Below are 25,582 nucleotides of genomic sequence, written 5' to 3'. Positions count from 1 at the left end.
CAGGAACATGCTGCGAGTGCGAACGCTGTGGTTGGTCCGTTCGGTCGCCCTAAACAACGAACCACCCAATCACAGCCCCCAGTCAGAAGCGAGAGCGAATCTCCGGGCTATGGGATGTCAGACTCCCTTGTGTGACTGTGGGGGGAAAAGGGGTAGGGAAAAGAGCAGATCTACAGGCTCACAACGCGCCGCAGCTGCGACGCGTTGTGAGCTTGTAGATCTGCTCTTTTCAGTGCATTGCCACAGAGTCAAACTAGGTCAGAGGTTGATTGAAGTTTGTAGGAACCAAGATGGCGTCTCTTCTAGCAGGGAGGGTTTGTTTTGCTGCAAAACATGATTTACTTTCACCTCTGAAGGCTCTCCGTGTCCACAGGAGGGTAAGAGGATGGAAGAAGATGATTGAATTGTTTCAGAAAAGCTTTATAAACTGTAACATGTATATTTATATACCAATGCATATGTGACATAGCTCTGTTTACAAAATGCTGTAACCTCCTCCAACTGTATGAACTTATTTTTATTGTATTTTGACACTTGCTTTCTTTAACAGTGTAAACGTTTGTTTACTTTTCTCATGCCAATATAAAGCTCCTTTTGAATTGAATAAAGCTAAAGAAGTCTAACTTAAGTCATAATAATACCAAATATTATCTGAGGAGAGCAGCAGTGAGTATAGTCAAAACTACAATAATAACATGTACAGTACCCTGTCTGAATTATATATTGTAATCCTGGTTGAGCACAAATAAACGGCTTCGAATCGACTGGTGATTTGCATTACCGGTATTTAATGCTCACTGTAGTGTTCTAGACAGTAGCAAGTTAATAGTAACCTGACTCCGCCAGATGGGGCAGCAGAGAGTAGGTTAAGTTAATAGTGCACCCAGGGACGGATTAACCCCCATGAGGGCCCCTGGGCCGGTAATTTTTGCAGCGCCCCCATAGGGTGCGTGCGCGTGACATTTTTGTGTTTTTCCGTGTTTTTATCATCTTTTTGACCTACATTTAACAAAATCAATGGCCAATGAAGGGCCCCAGGAGCCCTTTTCAGTGCGTCAAACCCAGTACCGCGCGGGTCCAATTTCCCTGAAGGGCCCCTGAGAGCCAAGGGCCCCTGGGCCACTGGCCCAATGGCTAATTTGTGTGCACCAGGCAGTCAAACACAACAACAACAGTGGTGTAGAATATCTTCTTCTGTCTTCTCTTCTCTCAACCTTTTATAAGAAGACTCTAGTCTAGATGCATTACAACCAGTTTGATGTGATTATTATTATAATAATGCTATTGTTGTAATATCTAGTAAGGAAGTATTAAGAACATGCTTATTGTTGCACATGATTTGGACATTTGGTCCATCTTTTTTTTGAGTGGTGTAAACCACTCTTACAACTGGCTTTGTTAGTTTGTCTGTTCGTACCAAAAAATGAGCATGGTTGCTATGGTCACCCAGTTCACACGGGTGTGATTTCATTACGTCAGACATTACGTCAGACCACAGCTGATCAGTCTATATAAGACCTTACACCACTCAGTTCACACAGGTGTGATTTTTTTTTGTGGCTTTCGCCTTTTTTATTTTATATTTTTATGGAGGGACAGACAGTAGGCTGACAGGAAATGGGCGGGGGGGAAGACATGCAGTAAAGGCTGTCGGGATCGGGAGTCGAACCCGCGGCACACTGCCAGACTGGATTACCAGCCAAGGTGCCTGGACCGCTGCGCCACGGGCCAGGCATTTGGTCCATCTTTTGATCCAAACATCCATTACAGTCAGTGTTGTAACTGTACTGTATTTATTAATGATAACATCAAAAACTCTGATCAAACCAGACATTCTTGTACACAGTAAGTTGAAAGGTGAACTATCAATGATCTGTCTACATGGGTTGGGGACCCCCCTCAAGGACCCCTATAGTATATCAATAATCTGTCTACATGGGTTGGGGACCCCCCTCAAGGACCCCTATAGTATATCAATGATCTGTCTACATGGGTTGGGGACCCCCCTTAAGGACCCCTATAGTATATCAATGATCTGTCTACATGGGTTGGGGACCCCCCTCAAGGACCCCTATAGTATATCAATGATCTGTCTACATGGGTTGGGGACCCCCCTCAAGGACCCCTATAGTATATCAATGATCTGTCTACATGGGTTGGGGACCCCCCTCAAGGACCCCTATAGTATATCAATGATCTGTCTACATGGGTTGGGGACCCCCCTCAAGGACCCCTATAGTATATCAATAATCTGTCTACATGGGTTGGGGACCCCCCTCAAGGACCCCTATAGTATATCAATAATCTGTCTACATGGGTTGGGGACCCCCCTCAAGGACCCCTATAGTATATCAATGATCTGTCTACATGGGTTGGGGACCCCCCTCAAGGACCCCTATAGTATATCAATGATCTGTCTACATGGGTTGGGGACCCCCCTTAAGGACCCCTATAGTATATCAATGATCTGTCTACATGGGTTGGGGACCCCCCTTAAGGACCCCTATAGTATATCAATGATCTGTCTACATGGGTTGGGGACCCCCCTCAAGGACCCCTATAGTATATCAATAATCTGTCTACATGGGTTGGGGACCCCCCTCAAGGACCCCTATAGTATATCAATAATCTGTCTACATGGGTTGGGGACCCCCCTCAAGGACCCCTATAGTATATCAACGATCTGTCTACATGGGTTGGGGACCCCCCTCAAGGACCCCTATAGTATATCAATAATCTGTCTACATGGGTTGGGGACCCCCCTCAAGGACCACTATAGTATATCAATGATCTGTCTACATGGGTTGGGGACCCCCCTCAAGGACCCCTATAGTATATCAATAATCTGTCTACATGGGTTGGGGACCCCCCTCAAGGACCACTATAGTATATCAATAATCTGTCTACATGGGTTGGGGACCCCCCTCAAGGACCCCTATAGTATATCAATAATCTGTCTACATGGGTTGGGGACCCCCCTCAAGGACCACTATAATATAGTTGAGAAGTGCTGTTCCATTCAACCTTTGCCCTACTGTCTGGCATGCTGCTAGTCCAGGACAGGCTGGGGGAGGAATGTTGTCTCTGTTCTCTCCCAGAGAGAGACAAGGAGTGTGACATCATGTCACATGACAAGGAAGGGACCCGTTTGATATCATGTCACTCCCAGAGCAGTCTGACTGACTGTTGACTCCGTCAAATTTCAAAAGAAAAGAGGGCGCTGTTTTTGAGGGGCGCTATCCCTCCTATGTCCAGCCTTTGGTTGGTGTGTGCACAAACTTTGACCTACACAAACCATTGACAATGAATGGGCAATTTTACGTCATGATGATGTACATAAGAGCGCCCCTCACTTCACACAAGTGTGATTTTTCCTTTATTTTTTTTGACGATTCTCAGATTGCTCCCAGAGTAATAGGACATAATTGAACTTACGTCAGTATTATTGGCATTAAAAAAAACAATATATGGGTGATTATATAGAGCTATTTTCCACTTCCGGTAACACTGATGAAACTCTCTCTCTCGCTCTCTCTCTCTCTCCCCCTGTGGGTCTGGTGCACAAGATTCGCTACACCACCAAGATACCCATGTACCCGTCTAAATACTTCACTAAGATACCCATGTACCCGTCTAAATACCCGTCAACGAAGTCCACACCCACAACAACAGAGGGAGTTCAACAAACCATGTGCAACCCAGATTCGGCACAAACAAGGGACTACATTATTTTCGCTCCTATGCCACTAAAATGTGGAACGCCCTACCAACAGTCATTAAGACATGCAAATCCCATGACTCCTTCAAAACTGCTCGCAAAGGGCACCTACGGATGGCTGCAATTCGAAACTGGCCCCCGTACAATCTGAATCCCCCCACCCACCCCTCTTTCCCCTCACTGTATATGTTTATTTTCCTTTTTAACTCCTTTATGATGAATTCCTGTTCTGTTCTTTGGCTATAGAGAAGTCTATATCTGTACGTCTCTAAATGTGGACCCTCTTGTAAACAAGTGTAATGCTTAATTGGGTTGTCCACTCACAGTTAACAGTCTTTGTATTGAGTTGTGCTTGAAATGTACTGTAATTCTGCAAACTGTTAATACTTCAATCAATCAATCTCTCTCTCCCCAGGCAGTGAGTAATGTCTCTCTCTCTCCCCCAGGCAGTGAGTAATGTCTCTCTCTCTCCCCCAGGCAGTGAGTAATGTCTCTCTCTCCCCCAGGCAGTGAGTAATGTCTCTCTCTCCCCAGGCAGTGAGTAATGTCTCTCTCTCTCCCCCAGGCAGTGAGTAATGTCTCTCTCTCTCCCCCAGGCAGTGAGTAATGGCTCCAGAGCTCTGCGCCAGAAGGAGGCCTCTCCTCTCTCTCTCCCCCAGGCAGTGAGTAATGGCTCCAGAGCTCTGCGCCAGAAGGAGGCCTCTCCTCTCTCTCTCCCCCAGGCAGTGAGTAATGTCTCTCTCTCTCCCCCAGGCAGTGAGTAATGTCTCTCTCTCTCCCCCAGGCAGTGAGTAATGGCTCCAGAGCTCTGCGCCAGAAGGAGGCCTCTCCTCTGCCTCAGGCCCGGTTCTTCCCTGCGTCCGAGAGCGCCATGCTGCTGCCAGGGACGTTCGACAACAAGGTGGCCTTCATCACGGGAGGAGGGACGGGCCTGGGCCGGGCCATGACCAGCACCCTGTCTGCCCTGGGGGCCCAGTGTGTCATCGCTAGCAGGTATTATAGTAGACTGACCAGCACCCTGTCTGCCCTGGGGGCCCAGTGTGTCATCGCTAGCAGGTATTATAGTAGACTGACCAGCACCCTGTCTGCCCTGGGGGCCCAGTGTGTCATCGCTAGCAGGTATTATAGTAGACTGACCAGCACCCTGTCTGCCCTGGGGGCCCAGTGTGTCATCGCTAGCAGGTATTATAGTAGACTGACCAGCACCCTGTCTGCCCTGGGGGCCCAGTGTGTCATCGCTAGCAGGTATTATAGTAGACTGACCAGCACCCTGTCTGCCCTGGGGGCCCACTGTGTCAGTAGACTGACCAGCACCCTGTCTGCCCTGGGGGCCCACTGTGTCAGTAGACTGACCGGCACCCTGTCTGCCCTGGGGGCCCACTGTGTCAGTAGACTGACCAGCACCCTGTCTGCCCTGGGGGCCCACTGTGTCAGTAGACTGACCGGCACCCTGTCTGCCCTGGGGGGCCACTGTGTCAGTAGACTGACCAGCACCCTGTCTGCCCTGGGGGCCCAGTGTGTCAGTAGACTGACCAGCACCCTGTCTGCCCTGGGGGCCCACTGTGTCAGTAGACTGACCAGCACCCTGTCTGCCCTGGGGGCCCAGTGTGTCAGTAGACTGACCAGCACCCTGTCTGCCCTGGAGGCCCAGTGTGTCAGTAGACTGACCAGCACCCTGTCTGCCCTGGAGGCCCAGTGTGTCAGACTGACCAGCACCCTGTCTGCCCTGGGGGCCCAGTGTGTCAGTAGACTGACCAGCACCCTGTCTGCCCTGGGGGCCCAGTGTGTTAGATGGCCCACCGCGGTCCCGTCGCTGGTCGCGTTAGACTTCACCCATTTAGTCCTGAGGCCGATTCTAAAAACGCCTCTAAATCCTGACCTAAGTTTTCCGGAAAACTTCAAATATGTATATAGCAGCATATTTTTTTTTACATTTTTGAATACTGTACATACTGTACAGAACCCAAAAATGGGTTCCCGGCCTGAGGGGGCAGAAAACAGCCTGGTCACGTGGTTCATGTACTCACGCGAGCCCATAGACTCCAGTGCATTCCGTAAACTTCCAGTTTGTCCCTTTTCAATAGAACTCTATGTAGAAGAGCCTCATGGCCCCATGAAGTGAACGGACTTGTTGTAACCTACGTTGCCGGCTAAGAATGACTGGTTAAAACTGAAGTTAAGGTTAGCGACCTAGTGGCCGGTTGGGTTACGACTGAGGTTAGGGTTTGGGATAGTGTTAGTTCGGAATTATGGGAGGTCGGAATATTGAGAGGTTGGAATAATGACGTGGCACCCCAGCATGGCACAGCTATTTTGGGCATGTCGTTATAGAGAAAGTGTTCAGAAATGGCACATCTACAAGAACGTTGTCGAGTTAAAGACGTTTAAATAAATGTTTGTTTTTCTACTCCTACTACTTCTAGTACCACTACTACTACTACTACTACTACTACTACTACTACTACTACTTCTAGTACTACTACTACTACCACTACTACTACTACTACTACTACTTCTAGTACTACTACTACCACTACTACTACTACTACTACTACTACTACTACTACTACTACTACTTCTAGTACCACTACTACTACTACTACTACTACTACTACTACTTCTAGTACTACTACTACTACTACTACTACTACTTCTAGTACTACTACTACCACTACTACTTCTACAGCCACTGTAATAACCATCTCCTCCTGTGACCTCTGACCTCTAGGAAACTAGATGTTCTACAGAAGACAGCAGAGGAGATCAGCAGCCAGACTGGGAACAAGGTAGTATAATATACACTACTACAGTATTTAGACTGGGAACAAGGTAGTATAATATACACTACTACAGTATTTAGACTGGGAACAAGGTAGTATAATATACACTACTACAGTATTTAGACTGGGAACAAGGTAGTATAATATACACTACTACAGTATTTAGACTGGGAACAAGGTAGTATAATATACACTACTACAGTATTTAGACTGGGAACAAGGTAGTATAATATACACTACTACAGTATTTAGACTGGGAACAAGGTAGTATAATATACACTACTACAGTATTTAGACTGGGAACAAGGTAGTATAATATACACTACTACAGTATTTACACTGGGAACAAGGTAGTATAATATACACTACTACAGTATTTACACTGGGAACAAGGTAGTATAATATACACTACTACAGTATTTAGACTGGGAACAAGGTAGTATAATATACACTACTACAGTATTTACACTGGGAACAAGGTAGTATAATATACACTACTACAGTATTTACACTGGGAACAAGGTAGTATAATATACACTACTACAGTATTTACACTGGGAACAAGGTAGTATAATATACACTACTACAGTATTTACACTGGGAACAAGGTAGTATAATATACACTACTACAGTATTTACACTGGGAACAAGGTAGTATAATATACACTACTACAGTATTTACACTGGGAACAAGGTAGTATATCTCTACGACGCAGTATACTGGCATTATATACAACACCATATCCATGTATGTATGGAGTATAGAGGTTATACACATGCATAAAGTGAATGGTAGATCGAGTGGCAAAGTGAATTTAAAGTTGTTTAAAGTAATTTAATGCAATCCGACAGGACTTTTCTTTGTGGATGTACGGAGCTGTCGAGGCCAGAAAGTAGTGTTTTGCCACTCAGTGGGCGTTCCCGCATAACTCCCGGGGATGGTGGTGATGTCACGCGCATACCCTCTATACTGGCATTGCTTTCATGCTTTCTACTGAGTATACTGTCATACTGGTTGTTAGTGCTGCTTTCTACTGAGTATACTGTCATACTGGTTGTTAGTTAGTTTCTACTGAGTATACTGTCATACTGGTTGTTAGTGCTTTCTACTGAGTATACTGTCATACTGGTTGTTAGTTAGTTTCTACTGAGTATACTGTCATACTGGTTGTTAGTGCTTTCTACTGAGTATACTGTCATACTGGTTGTTAGTGCTTTCTACTGAGTATACTGTCATACTGGTTGTTAGTTAGTTTCTACTGAGTATACTGTCATACTGGTTGTTAGTGCTGCTTTCTACTGAGTATACTGTCATACTGGTTGTTAGTGCTGCTTTCTACTGAGTATACTGTCATACTGGTTGTTAGTTTCTACTGAGTATACTGTCATACTGGTTGTTAGTGCTTTCTACTGAGTATACTGTCATACTGGTTGTTAGTGCTTTCTACTGAGTATACTGTCATACTGGTTGTTAGTTAGTTTCTACTGAGTATACTGTCATACTGGTTGTTAGTTAGTTTCTACTGAGTATACTGTCATACTGGTTGTTAGTGCTGCTTTCTACTGAGTATACTGTCATACTGGTTGTTTCTACTGAGTATACTGTCATACTGGTTGTTAGTTTCTACTGAGTATACTGTCATACTGGTTGTTTCTACTGAGTATACTGTCATACTGGTTGTTAGTTTCTACTGAGTATACTGTCATACTGGTTGTTTCTACTGAGTATACTGTCATACTGGTTGTTTCTACTGAGTATACTGTCATACTGGTTGTTTCTACTGAGTATACTGTCATACTGGTTGTTAGTTAGTTTCTACTGAGTATACTGTCATACTGGTTGTTAGTTAGTTTCTACTGAGTATACTGTCATACTGGTTGTTAGTTAGTTTCTACTGAGTATACTGTCATACTGGTTGTTAGTTAGTTTCTACTGAGTATACTGTCATACTGGTTGTTAGTGCTTTCTACTGAGTATACTGTCATACTGGTTGTTAGTTAGTTTCTACTGAGTATACTGTCATACTGGTTGTTAGTTAGTTTCTACTGAGTATACTGTCATACTGGTTGTTAGTTAGTTTCTACTGAGTATACTGTCATACTGGTTGTTAGTTAGTTTCTACTGAGTATACTGTCATACTGGTTGTTAGTGTTTCTACTGAGTATACTGTCATACTGGTTGTTAGTTAGTTTCTACTGAGTATACTGTCATACTGGTTGTTAGTTAGTTTCTACTGAGTATACTGTCATACTGGTTGTTAGTGTTTCTACTGAGTATACTGTCATACTGGTTGTTAGTTAGTTTCTACTGAGTATACTGTCATACTGGTTGTTAGTTAGTTTCTACTGAGTATACTGTCATACTGGTTGTTAGTGTTTCTACTGAGTATACTGTCATACTGGTTGTTAGTTAGTTTCTACTGAGTATACTGTCATACTGGTTGTTAGTTAGTTTCTACTGAGTATACTGTCATACTGGTTGTTAGTTAGTTTCTACTGAGTATACTGTCATACTGGTTGTTAGTTAGTTTCTACTGAGTATACTGTCATACTGGTTGTTAGTGTTTCTACTGAGTATACTGTCATACTGGTTGTTAGTTAGTTTCTACTGAGTATACTGTCATACTGGTTGTTAGTTAGTTTCTACTGAGTATACTGTCATACTGGTTGTTAGTGTTTCTACTGAGTATACTGTCATACTGGTTGTTAGTTAGTTTCTACTGAGTATACTGTCATACTGGTTGTTAGTTAGTTTCTACTGAGTATACTGTCATACTGGTTGTTAGTGTTTCTACTGAGTATACTGTCATACTGGTTGTTAGTTAGTTTCTACTGAGTATACTGTCATACTGGTTGTTAGTTAGTTTCTACTGAGTATACTGTCATACTGGTTGTTAGTGCTTTCTACTGAGTATACTGTCATACTGGTTGTTAGTTAGTTTCTACTGAGTATACTGTCATACTGGTTGTTAGTTAGTTTCTACTGAGTATACTGTCATACTGGTTGTTAGTTAGTTTCTACTGAGTATACTGTCATACTGGTTGTTAGTTAGTTTCTACTGAGTATACTGTCATACTGGTTGTTAGTTAGTTTCTACTGAGTATACTGTCATACTGGTTGTTAGTGCTTTCTACTGAGTATACTGTCATACTGGTTGTTAGTTAGTTTCTACTGAGTATACTGTCATACTGGTTGTTAGTGTTTCTACTGAGTATACTGTCATACTGGTTGTTAGTTAGTTTCTACTGAGTATACTGTCATACTGGTTGTTAGTTAGTTTCTACTGAGTATACTGTCATACTGGTTGTTAGTGTTTCTACTGAGTATACTGTCATACTGGTTGTTAGTTAGTTTCTACTGAGTATACTGTCATACTGGTTGTTAGTTAGTTTCTACTGAGTATACTGTCATACTGGTTGTTAGTGTTTCTACTGAGTATACTGTCATACTGGTTGTTAGTTAGTTTCTACTGAGTATACTGTCATACTGGTTGTTAGTTAGTTTCTACTGAGTATACTGTCATACTGGTTGTTAGTGTTTCTACTGAGTATACTGTCATACTGGTTGTTAGTTAGTTTCTACTGAGTATACTGTCATACTGGTTGTTAGTGCTGCTTTCTACTGAGTATACTGTCATACTGGTTGTTAGTGTTTCTACTGAGTATACTGTCATACTGGTTGTTAGTGTTTCTACTGAGTATACTGTCATACTGGTTGTATCTACTGAGTATACTGTCATACTGGTTGTTTCTACTGAGTATACGGTCATACTGGTTGTTAGTTAGTTTCTACTGAGTATACTGTCATACTGCTTGTTAGTGCTTTCTACTGAGTATACTGTCATACTGGTTGTTAGTTAGTTTCTACTGAGTATACTGTCATACTGGTTGTTAGTGCTTTCTACTGAGTATACTGTCATACTGGTTGTTAGTTAGTTTCTACTGAGTATACTGTCATACTGGTTGTTAGTGCTTTCTACTGAGTATACTGTCATACTGGTTGTTAGTGCTGCTTTCTACTGAGTATACTGTCATACTGGTTGTTAGTTAGTTTCTACTGAGTATACTGTCATACTGGTTGTTAGTGCTTTCTACTGAGTATACTGTCATACTGCTTGTTAGTGCTTTCTACTGAGTATACTGTCATACTGGTTGTTAGTTAGTTTCTACTGAGTATACTGTCATACTGGTTGTTAGTGCTTTCTACTGAGTATACTGTCATACTGGTTGTTAGTTAGTTTCTACTGAGTATACTGTCATACTGGTTGTTAGTGCTTTCTACTGAGTATACTGTCATACTGGTTGTTAGTGCTGCTTTCTACTGAGTATACTGTCATACTGGTTGTTAGTTAGTTTCTACTGAGTATACTGTCATACTGGTTGTTAGTTAGTTTCTACTGAGTATACTGTCATACTGGTTGTTAGTTAGTTTCTACTGAGTATACTGTCATACTGGTTGTTAGTTAGTTTCTACTGAGTATACTGTCATACTGGTTGTTAGTTAGTTTCTACTGAGTATACTGTCATACTGGTTGTTAGTGCTGCCAACGAATATTCCATATTCAAATGAATATTCGAATGTAAAAAATAAAAGAATCATCGAATATTTTAAATTAAGATTCGAATTAAAAAAATAACAATACAATTGATGTGAGTTCTGGCGAGACTCTGTGCCACGTAAACTAAAACATTATACAAAAAATAGGCTATTAAGATAATTATGAATCATTCATTTGATCTCGTAAGACTCAAGAGAGCGCATTTCTCAGCACGGCCCATACAGGACCGGACCATACAGGACCGGCCCATACAGGACCGGCCCATACAGGACCGGCCCATACAGGACTGGACCATACAGGACCGGCCCATACAGGACCGGCCCATACAGGACTGGACCATACAGGACCGGACCATACAGGACCGGCCCATACAGGACCATACAGGACCGGACCATACAGGACCGGACCATACAGGACCATACAGGACCATACAGGACCATACAGGACCGGACCATACAGGACCATACAGGACCATACAGGACCGGACCATACAGGACCGGACCATACAGGACTGGACCATACAGGACCGGCCCATACAGGACCGGCCCATACAGGACTGGACCATACAGGACCGGCCCATACAGGACTGGACCATACAGGACCGGACCATACAGGACCGGACCATACAGGACCGGCCCATACAGGACCGGACCATACAGGACCGGACCATACAGGACCGGACCATACAGGACCATACAGGACCGGACCATACAGGACCGGCCCATACAGGACCGGACCATACAGGACTGGACCATACAGGACCATACAGGACCGTACCGGTCCATACAGGACCGGACCATACAGGACCGGACCATACAGGACCGGACCATACAGGACCATACAGGACCGGACCATACAGGACCGGACCATACAGGACCATACAGGACCGGCCCATACAGGACCGGTCCATACAGGACCGGACCATACAGGACCATACAGGACCGGACCATACAGGACCGGACCATACAGGACCATACAGGACCGGCCCATACAGGACCGGACCATACAGGACCGGACCATACAGGACCGGACCATATAGATGAAGAAAGAGAAAGTTTTACAGCATATTAGGCTGCAATATTCACATCATATTCATATTAAAATCATGTACATTCGACATTCAAAATCATTTGAAAATTGTTCTAATATTCGAATATCATTTTTGGCCAATTCTGGCAGCACTACTGGTTGTGTGTGTGTTACAGTTACAGTGTAACTGTAACACTACCAAATGGACCCTTACAGGTGTGTAACTGTGAGAGTGTACAAATGACGGGTCCATTTGGTTCCATTTGTACTCTCTCACGGTTATGGGTGTCCGTGGTTCAATGTATATGAAATTTGGGGCCCGTGGAAGTACAAAGCTTGAGTGTGTGTGTCCGTCCCACAGGTCCATGCTATCCAGTGTGACGTCACTGATGTATGTGTGTGTGTGTGTGTGTGTGTGTGTGTGTGTGTGTGTGTGTGTGTGTGTGTGTGTGTGTGTGTGTGTGTGTGTGTGTGTGTGTGTGTGTGTGTGTGTGTGTGTGTGTGTGTGTGTGTGTGTGTGTGTGTGTGTGTGTGTGTGTGTGTGTGTGTGTCCACAGGTCCATGCTATCCAGTGTGACGTCAGAGACCCCAAGGCTGTGGCGGCGTGTGTTGATCAGCTGGTGGAGGTGGCTGGACTCCCTGATGTACGTACTGTAAAACACACATCTGTTACCGTACCGTACTGTAAAACACTATCTGTTACTGTACCGTACTGTAAAACACTATCTGTTACCGTACTGTACCATACTGTAAAACACACATCTGTTACCTGACAATTTACAACAACGGTCCGTTCAGACACGCCTAGTTATTCATTTTCAATGTAAGGCCTGCGTTTTTAGTTTTTTTCTGTACACGCGGAGAAGTTGAGGGGCGACAACAACGTGAGTGTAATTACGTGGGCGCGGTCCTGTGAAATTGTCGCGAGCGTGTTCGTTTCGTGCCCACGACGGACTAGACCTGGATTGCGGTGTCGCGCCGCCCGGCACGAGCAGAGCTGTGGTTGATCCATTCCAGACCCTCACGAGCAGAGCTGTGGTTGATCCAGACCCTCACGAGCAGAGCTGTGGTTGATCCAGACCCTCACGAGCAGAGCTGTGGTTGATCCAGACCCTCACGAGCAGAGCTGTGGTTGATCCAGACCCTCACGAGCAGAGCTGTGGTTGATCCAGACCCTCACGAGCAGAGCTGTGGTTGATCCAGACCCTCACGAGCAGAGCTGTGGTTGATCCAGACCCTCACGAGCAGAGCTGTGGTTGATCCAGACCCTCACGAGCAGAGCTGTGGTTGATCCAGACCCTCACGAGCAGAGCTGTGGTTGATCCAGACTCTCACGAGCAGAGCTGTGGTTGATCCAGACCCTCACGAGCAGAGCTGTGGTTGATCCAGACCCTCACGAGCAGAGCTGTGGTTGATCCAGACCCTCACGAGCAGAGCTGTGGTTGATCCAGACCCTCACGAGCAGAGCTGTGGTTGATCCAGACCCTCACGAGCAGAGCTGTGGTTGATCCAGACTCTCACGAGCAGAGCTGTGGTTGATCCAGACCCTCACGAGCAGAGCTGTGGTTGATCCAGACTCTCACGAGCAGAGCTGTGGTTGATCCAGACCCTCACGAGCAGAGCTGTGGTTGATCCAGACCCTCACGAGCAGAGCTGTGGTTGATCCAGACCCTCACGAGCAGAGCTGTGGTTGATCCAGACTCTCACGAGCAGAGCTGTGGTTGATCCAGACCCTCACGAGCAGAGCTGTGGTTGATCCAGACCCTCACGAGCAGAGCTGTGGTTGATCCAGACCCTCACGAGCAGAGCTGTGGTTGATCCAGACCCTCACGAGCAGAGCTGTGGTTGATCCAGACCCTCACGAGCAGAGCTGTGGTTGATCCAGACCCTCACGAGCAGAGCTGTGGTTGATCCAGACCCTCACGAGCAGAGCTGTGGTTGATCCAGACCCTCACGAGCAGAGCTGTGGTTGATCCAGACCCTCACGAGCAGAGCTGTGGTTGATCCAGACCCTCACGAGCAGAGCTGTGGTTGATCCAGACCCTCACGAGCAGAGCTGTGGTTGATCCAGACCCTCACGAGCAGAGCTGTGGTTGATCCAGACCCTCACGAGCAGAGCTGTGGTTGATCCAGACCCTCACGAGCAGAGCTGTGGTTGATCCAGACCCTCACGAGCAGAGCTGTGGTTGATCCAGACCCTCACGAGCAGAGCTGTGGTTGATCCAGACCCTCACGAGCAGAGCTGTGGTTGATCCAGACCCTCACGAGCAGAGCTGTGGTTGATCCAGACCCTCACGAGCAGAGCTGTGGTTGATCCAGACCCTCACGAGCAGAGCTGTGGTTGATCCAGACCCTCACGAGCAGAGCTGTGGTTGATCCAGACCCTCACGAGCAGAGCTGTGGTTGATCCAGACCCTCACGAGCAGAGCTGTGGTTGATCCAGACCCTCACGAGCAGAGCTGTGGTTGATCCAGACCCTCACGAGCAGAGCTGTGGTTGATCCAGACCCTCACGAGCAGAGCTGTGGTTGATCCAGACCCTCACGAGCAGAGCTGTGGTTGATCCAGACCCTCACGAGCAGAGCTGTGGTTGATCCAGACCCTCACGAGCAGAGCTGTGGTTGATCCAGACCCTCACGAGCAGAGCTGTGGTTGATCCAGACCCTCACGAGCAGAGCTGTGGTTGATCCAGACCCTCACGAGCAGAGCTGTGGTTGATCCAGACCCTCACGAGCAGAGCTGTGGTTGATCCAGACCCTCACGAGCAGAGCTGTGGTTGATCCAGACCCTCACGAGCAGAGCTGTGGTTGATCCAGACCCTCACGAGCAGAGCTGTGGTTGATCCAGACCCTCACGAGCAGAGCTGTGGTTGATCCAGACCCTCACGAGCAGAGCTGTGGTTGATCCAGACCCTCACGAGCAGAGCTGTGGTTGATCCAGACCCTCACGAGCAGAGCTGTGGTTGATCCAGACCCTCACGAGCAGAGCTGTGGTTGATCCAGACCCTCACGAGCAGAGCTGTGGTTGATCCAGACCCTCACGAGCAGAGCTGTGGTTGATCCAGACCCTCACGAGCAGAGCTGTGGTTGATCCAGACCCTCACGAGCAGAGCTGTGGTTGATCCAGACCCTCACGAGCAGAGCTGTGGTTGATCCAGGCGACAACGTCACTGCGTCACACGCTGCCCGCCTGAAAGGACCTCTAGGCATTTAGCAGACACTCTTGTCATTTTGGGCGGGAACACCTTTTGGTGTTTTAACTTTTAAGCATTCTGTTCTACTTTAGATATTGAAAAATATCAGATCTACAAGCTTGAGTGGCGCGCTACGAGTTTGTAGGTCTGCTATTTTTTGAGAAGTCGTGAAAATGTGGCGCAAATCTTTGAATATATTTCAGAGCGAACATTTTTAACTAAAATATTGGCTTCTGGGAAGTCCCTGGAACAACATATTTTCAGATGGGGTTCGATGGCCAATTACAGATAATTCTGGGGGTCCTTGACATGAAAAAGGTTGAGCACCACTGCCATAGAAACATGGGTTTTTCAGAAAAATGTTAAAGGACCACTTCACCACTTTTCAACCTATCTTCATATAATAGGTCCTCACTAATAATCATGATAAAATGGCACGATTTTTTTCTACTCAGTCTGTGTCTCATAGGACGGCTATGGGCAGTTTAGAAACCGTCTTCCAGTGACATCATCATTAGGCAGATTTTTTTTGAAACAAGATTTTTTTACAAAAATGTTTAGATTTGCGTTATTGTGAGAACGATGGCTTCCATTTTCGCATTGCAACTTTTCAGGACTAGAAAGCCTGCAGTTCCTATTAGCTTGTATTCCCCATCGATGATGTCACTGGAAGACGGTTTCTGAACTGCCCACAGCCCTCCTATGAGACACAGACCGAGTAGAACAAAATTGCGCCATTTTTTCATGATTATTAGTGAGGACCTATTGAAGATAGGTTGAAAAATGGTGAAGTGGTCCTTTAAGATTTAGAAGCCTTTTTTTTTAATCGACCCCATTCCAAAATGGGTTAATCTAGAGCGATTTACAGTAAGCAATAACCTGACATGTAGGTACCATAGGAACACACATACTGTATTGTTGCTGTCGGGAGGAAACCTCATAACTCCAGGTTTTTTATATTTGTTTTGCATAAATCAGTGCTATTGAACACCCATTATGTCTGTGTGTTGTTTCACACCAACTTTGATGAGGCTGTATATTGCTTTGTTTTAAAAATATATATGTTTTTTTTTTAATTTCCTGAAAAATGAACATTTTGGAGTTAGGTGGTTTCCTCCTGACAGCAGAGATATTGAACACTGAGTAGTGAGTAGTGCTAAGGTTGAGATGTGTCTGTGATGTGTCTGTACTGTGTAAAGGTTGTGATGTGTCTGTTGATGTGTCTGTACTGTGTGCAGGGTGTGATGTGTCTGTTGATGTGTCTGTACTGTGTGCAGGTTGTGATGTGTCTTTTGATGTGTCTGTACTGTGTGCAGGGTGTGATGTGTCTGTTGATGTGTCTGTACTGTGTGCAGGGTGTGATGTGTCTGTACTGTGTGCAGGGTGTGATGTGTCTGTACTGTGTGCAGGGTGTGATGTGTCTGTACTGTGTGCAGGGTGTGATGTGTCTGTTGATGTGTCTGTACTGTGTGCAGGGTGTGATGTGTCTGTTGATGTGTCTGTACTGTGTGCAGGGTGTGATGTGTCGATGTGTCTGTACTGTGTGCAGGGTGTGATGTGTCTGTACTGTGTGCAGGGTGTGATGTGTCTGTACTGTGTGCAGGGTGTGATGTGTGTTGATGTGTCTGTACTGTGCAGGGTGTGATGTGTCGATGTGTCTGTACTGTGTGCAGGGTGTAATGTGTCTGTACTGTGTGCAGGGTGTGATGTGTCTGTTGATGTGTCTGTACTGTGTGCAGGGTGTGATGTGTCTGTTGATGTGTCTGTACTGTGCAGGGTGTGATGTGTTGATGTGTCTGTACTGTGTGCAGGTTGTGATGTGTCTGTTGTTGTGTCTGTACTGTGTGCAGGGTGTGATGTGTCTGTGTCTGTGTCTGTACTGTGTGCAGGGTGTGATGTGTCTGTGTCTGTGTCTGTACTGTGTGCAGGGTGTGATGTGTCTGTACTGTGTGCAGGGTGTGATGTGTCTGTTGATGTGTCTGTACTGTGTGCAGGGTGTGATGTGTCTGTTGATGTGTCTGTACTGTGTGCAGGGTGTGATGTGTCTGTACTGTGTGCAGGGTGTGATGTGTCTGTTGATGTGTCTGTACTGTGTGCAGGGTGTGATGTGTCTGTACTGTGTGCAGGGTGTGATGTGTCTGTACTGTGTGCAGGGTGTGATGTGTCTGTTGATGTGTCTGTACTGTGTGCAGGGTGTGATGTGTCTGTACTGTGTGCAGGGTGTGATGTGTCTGTACTGTGTGCAGGGTGTGATGTGTCTGTACTGTGTGCAGGGTGTGATGTGTCTGTACTGTGTGCAGGGTGTGATGTGTCTGTACTGTGTGCAGGGTGTGATGTGTCTGTTGATGTGTCTGTACTGTGTGCAGGGTGTGATGTGTCTGTACTGTGTGCAGGGTGTGATGTGTCTGTTGATGTGTCTGTACTGTGTGCAGGTGATCATCAACAACGCAGCAGGAAACTTTGTGTCTCCGTCAGAGAAGCTGTCGGCCAACGCCTGGAGGACCATCACGGACATCGTCCTGAACGGGACCGCCTACGTCACCCTGGAGCTGGGCAAGAGACTCATAGAGGCAGAGAAAGGTACCACCCTGGAGCTGGGCAAGAGGCTCATAGAGGCAGAGAAAGGTACGTCACCCTGGAGCTGGGCAAGAGACTCATAGAGGCAGAGAAAGGTACGACACCCTGGAGCTGGGCAAGAGGCTCATAGAGGCAGAGAAAGGTACGTCACCCTGGAGCTGGGCAAGAGACTCATAGAGGCAGAGAAAGGTACGACACCCTGGAGCTGGGCAAGAGGCTCATAGAGGCAGAGAAAGGTACGTCACCCTGGAGCTGGGCAAGAGGCTCATAGAGGCAGAGAAAGGTACCACCCTGGAGCTGGGCAAGAGGCTCATAGAGGCAGAGAAAGGTACCACCCTGGAGCTGGGCAAGAGACTCATAGAGGCAGAGAAAGGTACGTCACCCTGGAGCTGGGCAAGAGGCTCATAGAGGCAGAGAAAGGTACCACCCTGGAGCTGGGCAAGAGACTCATAGAGGCAGAGAAAGGTACGACACCCTGGAGCTGGGCAAGAGGCTCATAGAGGCAGAGAAAGGTACCACCCTGGAGCTGGGCAAGAGGCTCATAGAGGCAGAGAAAGGTAAATTACCCTGGAGCTGGACAAGAGGCTCATAGAGGCAGAGAAAGGTAAATTACCCTGGAGCTGGACAAGAGGCTCATAGAGGCAGAGAAAGGTACCACCCTGGAGCTGGGCAAGAGGCTCATAGAGGCAGAGAAAGGTACCACCCTGGAGCTGGGCAAGAGGCTCATAGAGGCAGAGAAAGGTACCACCCTGGAGCTGGGCAAGAGGCTCATAGAGGCAGAGAAAGGTACGACACCCTGGAGCTGGGCAAGAGGCTCATAGAGGCAGAGAAAGGTACCACCCTGGAGCTGGGCAAGAGGCTCATAGAGGCAGAGAAAGGTATGACACCCTGGAGCTGGGCAAGAGGCTCATAGAGGCAGAGAAAGGTACGACACCCTGGAGCTGGGCAAGAGGCTCATAGAGGCAGAGAAAGGTACGACACCCTGGAGCTGGGCAAGAGGCTCATAGAGGCAGAGAAAGGTACCACCCTGGAGCTGGGCAAGAGACTCATAGAGGCAGAGAAAGGTACCACCCTGGAGCTGGGCAAGAGGCTCATAGAGGCAGAGAAAGGTACCACCCTGGAGCTGGGCAAGAGGCTCATAGAGGCAGAGAAAGGTACCACCCTGGAGCTGGGCAAGAGACTCATAGAGGCAGAGAAAGGTACATGACCCTGGAGCTGGGCAAGAGACTCATAGAGGCCCAGAAAGGTACGACACCCTGGAGCTGGGCAAGAGACTCATAGAGGCCCAGAAAGGTACGACACCCTGGAGCTGGGCAAGAGGCTCATAGAGGCAGAGAAAGGTACGACCCTGGAGCTGGGCAAGAGGCTCATAGAGGCAGAGAAAGGTATGACACCCTGGAGCTGGGCAAGAGGCTCATAGAGGCAGAGAAAGGTACGACCCTGGAGCTGGGCAAGAGGCTCATAGAGGCAGAGAAAGGTACGACACCCTGGAGCTGGGCAAGAGGCTCATAGAGGCAGAGAAAGGTACGACACCCTGGAGCTGGGCAAGAGGCTCATAGAGGCAGAGAAAGGTACGACACCCTGGAGCTGGGCAAGAGGCTCATAGAGGCAGAGAAAGGTACCACCCTGGAGCTGGGCAAGAGGCTCATAGAGGCAGAGAAAGGTACCACCCTGGAGCTGGGCAAGAGGCTCATAGAGGCAGAGAAAGGTACCACCCTGGAGCTGGGCAAGAGGCTCATAGAGGCAGAGAAAGGTACCACCCTGGAGCTGGGCAAGAGGCTCATAGAGGTAGAGAAAGGTACATGACCCTGGAGCTGGGCAAGAGACTCATAGAGGCAGAGAAAGGTACGACACCCTGGAGCTGGGCAAGAGGCTCATAGAGGCAGAGAAAGGTACGACACCCTGGAGCTGGGCAAGAGGCTCATAGAGGCAGAGAAAGGTACATGACCCTGGAGCTGGGCAAGAGGCTCATAGAGGCAGAGAAAGGTACGACACCCTGGAGCTGGGCAAGAGACTCATAGAGGCAGAGAAAGGTACCACCCTGGAGCTGGGCAAGAGGCTCATAGAGGCAGAGAAAGGTACCACCCTGGAGCTGGGCAAGAGGCTCATAGAGGCAGAGAAAGGTACCACCCTGGAGCTGGGCAAGAGGCTCATAGAGGTAGAGAAAGGTACGACACCCTGGAGCTGGGCAAGAGGCTCATAGAGGCAGAGAAAGGTACCACCCTGGAGCTGGGCAAGAGGCTCATAGAGGTAGAGAAAGGTACGACACCCTGGAGCTGGACAAGAGGCTCATAGAGGCAGAGAAAGGTACCACCCTGGAGCTGGGCAAGAGGCTCATAGAGGCAGAGAAAGGTACCACCCTGGAGCTGGGCAAGAGGCTCATAGAGGCAGAGAAAGGTACCACCCTGGAGCTGGGCAAGAGGCTCATAGAGGCAGAGAAAGGTACGTCACCCTGGAGCTGGGCAAGAGACTCATAGAGGCAGAGAAAGGTACGACACCCTGGAGCTGGGCAAGAGGCTCATAGAGGCAGAGAAAGGTACGTCACCCTGGAGCTGGGCAAGAGACTCATAGAGGCAGAGAAAGGTACGACACCCTGGAGCTGGGCAAGAGGCTCATAGAGGCAGAGAAAGGTACGTCACCCTGGAGCTGGGCAAGAGGCTCATAGAGGCAGAGAAAGGTACCACCCTGGAGCTGGGCAAGAGGCTCATAGAGGCAGAGAAAGGTACCACCCTGGAGCTGGGCAAGAGACTCATAGAGGCAGAGAAAGGTACGTCACCCTGGAGCTGGGCAAGAGGCTCATAGAGGCAGAGAAAGGTACCACCCTGGAGCTGGGCAAGAGACTCATAGAGGCAGAGAAAGGTACGACACCCTGGAGCTGGGCAAGAGGCTCATAGAGGCAGAGAAAGGTACCACCCTGGAGCTGGGCAAGAGGCTCATAGAGGCAGAGAAAGGTAAATTACCCTGGAGCTGGACAAGAGGCTCATAGAGGCAGAGAAAGGTAAATTACCCTGGAGCTGGACAAGAGGCTCATAGAGGCAGAGAAAGGTACCACCCTGGAGCTGGGCAAGAGGCTCATAGAGGCAGAGAAAGGTACCACCCTGGAGCTGGGCAAGAGGCTCATAGAGGCAGAGAAAGGTACCACCCTGGAGCTGGGCAAGAGGCTCATAGAGGCAGAGAAAGGTACGACACCCTGGAGCTGGGCAAGAGGCTCATAGAGGCAGAGAAAGGTACCACCCTGGAGCTGGGCAAGAGGCTCATAGAGGCAGAGAAAGGTATGACACCCTGGAGCTGGGCAAGAGGCTCATAGAGGCAGAGAAAGGTACGACACCCTGGAGCTGGGCAAGAGGCTCATAGAGGCAGAGAAAGGTACGACACCCTGGAGCTGGGCAAGAGGCTCATAGAGGCAGAGAAAGGTACCACCCTGGAGCTGGGCAAGAGACTCATAGAGGCAGAGAAAGGTACCACCCTGGAGCTGGGCAAGAGGCTCATAGAGGCAGAGAAAGGTACCACCCTGGAGCTGGGCAAGAGGCTCATAGAGGCAGAGAAAGGTACCACCCTGGAGCTGGGCAAGAGACTCATAGAGGCAGAGAAAGGTACATGACCCTGGAGCTGGGCAAGAGACTCATAGAGGCCCAGAAAGGTACGACACCCTGGAGCTGGGCAAGAGACTCATAGAGGCCCAGAAAGGTACGACACCCTGGAGCTGGGCAAGAGGCTCATAGAGGCAGAGAAAGGTACGACCCTGGAGCTGGGCAAGAGGCTCATAGAGGCAGAGAAAGGTATGACACCCTGGAGCTGGGCAAGAGGCTCATAGAGGCAGAGAAAGGTACGACCCTGGAGCTGGGCAAGAGGCTCATAGAGGCAGAGAAAGGTACGACACCCTGGAGCTGGGCAAGAGGCTCATAGAGGCAGAGAAAGGTACGACACCCTGGAGCTGGGCAAGAGGCTCATAGAGGCAGAGAAAGGTACGACACCCTGGAGCTGGGCAAGAGGCTCATAGAGGCAGAGAAAGGTACCACCCTGGAGCTGGGCAAGAGGCTCATAGAGGCAGAGAAAGGTACCACCCTGGAGCTGGGCAAGAGGCTCATAGAGGCAGAGAAAGGTACCACCCTGGAGCTGGGCAAGAGGCTCATAGAGGCAGAGAAAGGTACCACCCTGGAGCTGGGCAAGAGGCTCATAGAGGTAGAGAAAGGTACATGACCCTGGAGCTGGGCAAGAGACTCATAGAGGCAGAGAAAGGTACGACACCCTGGAGCTGGGCAAGAGGCTCATAGAGGCAGAGAAAGGTACGACACCCTGGAGCTGGGCAAGAGGCTCATAGAGGCAGAGAAAGGTACATGACCCTGGAGCTGGGCAAGAGGCTCATAGAGGCAGAGAAAGGTACGACACCCTGGAGCTGGGCAAGAGACTCATAGAGGCAGAGAAAGGTACCACCCTGGAGCTGGGCAAGAGGCTCATAGAGGCAGAGAAAGGTACCACCCTGGAGCTGGGCAAGAGGCTCATAGAGGCAGAGAAAGGTACCACCCTGGAGCTGGGCAAGAGGCTCATAGAGGTAGAGAAAGGTACGACACCCTGGAGCTGGGCAAGAGGCTCATAGAGGCAGAGAAAGGTACCACCCTGGAGCTGGGCAAGAGGCTCATAGAGGTAGAGAAAGGTACGACACCCTGGAGCTGGACAAGAGGCTCATAGAGGCAGAGAAAGGTACCACCCTGGAGCTGGGCAAGAGGCTCATAGAGGCAGAGAAAGGTACGACACCCTGGAGCTGGGCAAGAGGCTCATAGAGGCAGAGAAAGGTACCACCCTGGAGCTGGGCAAGAGGCTCATAGAGGCAGAGAAAGGTACGACCCTGGAGCTGGGCAAGAGGCTCATAGAGGCAGGGAAAGGTACGACCCGGGAGCTGGGCAAGAGGCTCATAGAGGCAGAGAAAGGTACGACACCCTGGAGCTGGGGAAGAGGCTCATAGAGGCAGAGAAATGTACATGACCCTGGAGCTGGGCAAGAGGCTCATAGAGGTAGAGAAAGGTACGACACCCTGGAGCTGGGCAAGAGGCTCATAGAGGCAGAGAAAGGTACCACCCTGGACCTGGGCAAGAGGCTCATAGAGGCAGAGAAAGGTACCACCCTGGAGCTGGGCAAGAGGCTCATAGAGGCAGAGAAAGGTACGACACCCTAGAGCTGGGCAAGAGGCTCATAGAGGCAGAGAAAGGCACGACCCTGGAGCTGGGCAAGAGGCTCATAGAGGCAGAGAAAGGTACGACACCCTGGAGCTGGGCAAGAGGCTCATAGAGGCAGAGAAAGGTATGACACCCTGGAACTGGGCAAGAGGCTCATAGAGGCAGAGAAAGGTACCACCCTGGAGCTGGGCAAGAGGCTCATAGAGGCAGAGAAAGGTACCACCCTGGAGCTGGGCAAGAGGCTCATAGAGGCAGAGAAAGGTACGACACCGTGGAGCTGGGCAAGAGGCTCATAGAGGCAGAGAAAGGTACGACCCTGGAGCTGGGCAAGAGGCTCATAGAGGCAGAGAAAGGTACGACCCTGGAGCTGGGCAAGAGGCTCATAGAGGCAGGGAAAGGTACGACCCTGGAGCTGGGCAAGAGGCTCATAGAGGCAGAGAAAGGTACCACCCTGGAGCTGGGCAAGAGGCTCATAGAGGCAGAGAAAGGTACCACCCTGGACCTGGGCAAGAGGCTCATAGAGGCAGAGAAAGGTACCACCCTGGAGCTGGGCAAGAGGCTCATAGAGGCAGAGAAAGGTACGACACCCTAGAGCTGGGCAAGAGGCTCATAGAGGCAGAGAAAGGCACGACCCTGGAGCTGGGCAAGAGGCTCATAGAGGCAGAGAAAGGTACGACACCCTGGAGCTGGGCAAGAGGCTCATAGAGGCAGAGAAAGGTATGACACCCTGGAACTGGGCAAGAGGCTCATAGAGGCAGAGAAAGGTACCACCCTGGAGATGGGCAAGAGGCTCATAGAGGCAGAGAAAGGTACCACCCTGGAGCTGGGCAAGAGGCTCATAGAGGCAGAGAAAGGTACGACACCGTGGAGCTGGGCAAGAGGCTCATAGAGGCAGAGAAAGGTACGACCCTGGAGCTGGGCAAGAGGCTCATAGAGGCAGAGAAAGGTACGACCCTGGAGCTGGGCAAGAGGCTCATAGAGGCAGGGAAAGGTACGACCCTGGAGCTGGGCAAGAGGCTCATAGAGGCAGAGAAAGGTACCACCCTGGAGCTGGGCAAGAGGCTCATAGAGGCAGAGAAAGGTACGACACCCTGGAGCTGGGCAAGAGGCTCATAGAGGCAGAGAAAGGTACATGACCCTGAAGCTGGGCAAGAGGCTCATAGAGGCAGAGAAAGGTACGACCCTGGAGCTGGGCAAGAGACTCATAGAGGCAGAGAAAGGTACGACACCCTGGAGCTGGTCAAGAAGCTCATAGAGGCAGAGAAAGGTAGTACACCCTGGAGCTGGGCAAGAGGCTCATAGAGGCAGGGAAAGGTACCACCCTGGAGCTGGGCAAGAGGCTCATAGAGGCCCAGAAAGGTACGACCCTGGAGCTGGGCAAGAGGCTCATAGAGGCAGAGAAAGGTACCACCCTGGAGCTGGGCAAGAGGCTCATAGAGGCAGGGAAAGGTACAACACCCTGGAGCTGGGCAAGAGGCTCATAGAGGCAGAGAAAGGTACGACCCTGGAGCTGGGCAAGAGGCTCATAGAGGCAGAGAAAGGTACCACCCTGGAGCTGGGCAAGAGGCTCATAGAGGCAGAGAAAGGTACCACCCTGGAGCTGGGCAAGAGGCTCATAGAGGCCCTGAAAGGTACGACCCTGGAGCTGGGCAAGAGGCTCATAGAGGCAGAGAAAGGTACGACACCCTGGAGCTGGGCAAGAGGCTCCTAGAGGCCCAGAAAGGTACCACCCTGGACCTGGGCAAGAGGCTCATAGAGGCAGAGAAAGGTGACACCCTGGAGCTGGGCAAGAGGCTCATAGAGGCAGAGAAAGGTACATGGCCCTGGAGCTGGGCAAGAGGCTCATAGAGGCAGAGAAAGGTACCACCCTGGAGCTGGGCAAGAGGCTCATAGAGGCCCAGAAAGGTACGACACCCTGGAGCTGGGCAAGAGGCTCATCGAGGCAGAGAAAGGTACGACCCTGGAGCTGGGCAAGAGGCTCATAGAGGCCCAGAAAGGTACGACACCCTGGAGCTGGGCAAGAGGCTCATAGAGGCAGAGAAAGGTACGACACCCTGGAGCTGGGCAAGAGGCTCATAGAGGCAGAGAAAGGTACGACCCTGGAGCTGGGTAAGAGGCTCATAGAGGCAGAGAAAGGTACGACCCTGGAGCTGGGCAAGAGGCTCATAGAGGCAGAGAAAGGTACGACCCTGGAGCTGGGCAATAGGCTCATAGAGGCAGAGAAAAGTACGACACCCTGCAGCTGGGCAAGAGGCTCATAGAGGCAGAGAAAGGTATGACCCTGGAGCTGGGCAAGAGGCTCATAGAGGCAGAGAAAGGTAGGACCCTGGAGCTGGGCAAGAGGCTCATAGGGGCAGAGAAAGGTACAACCCTGGAGCTGGGCAAGAGGCTCATAGAGGCAGAGAAAGGTATGACCCTGGAGCTGGGCAAGAGGCTCATAGAGGCAGAGAAAGGTACGACACCCTGGAGCTGGGCAAGAGGCTCATAGAGGCAGAGAAAGGTACGACACCCTGGAGCTGGGCAAGAGGCTCATACAGGCAGGGAAAGTTACGA

The 25,582-nt window shown here is 49.2% G+C and overlaps 1 protein-coding gene across 1 annotated transcript in view; it reads left to right on the top strand.

Annotated features, from left to right (window-relative positions):
• Positions 1-284: 284 nt before the first annotated feature.
• decr1 (2,4-dienoyl CoA reductase 1, mitochondrial) overlaps positions 285-25,582 on the top strand; it is a 54,689-nt gene continuing 29,391 nt past the window's right edge. Inside the window, exons 1-5 of the mRNA XM_079504180.1 lie at positions 285-377; positions 4,503-4,711; positions 6,447-6,504; positions 12,644-12,730; positions 17,711-17,858. Of these exons, the coding sequence (XP_079360306.1) occupies positions 291-377; positions 4,503-4,711; positions 6,447-6,504; positions 12,644-12,730; positions 17,711-17,858 (589 nt within the window). The 5' untranslated portion in view covers positions 285-290. The remainder of the gene's footprint in view (positions 378-4,502; positions 4,712-6,446; positions 6,505-12,643; positions 12,731-17,710; positions 17,859-25,582) is intronic.

This window comes from Electrona antarctica (assembly GCF_951216825.1).
Source record: "Electrona antarctica genome assembly, chromosome: 6".
NCBI lineage: Eukaryota > Metazoa > Chordata > Actinopteri > Myctophiformes > Myctophidae > Electrona > Electrona antarctica.
The sequence above is the reverse complement of the archived record's forward strand: the minus strand, read 5'-3'. Positions and strand labels throughout refer to the sequence as shown.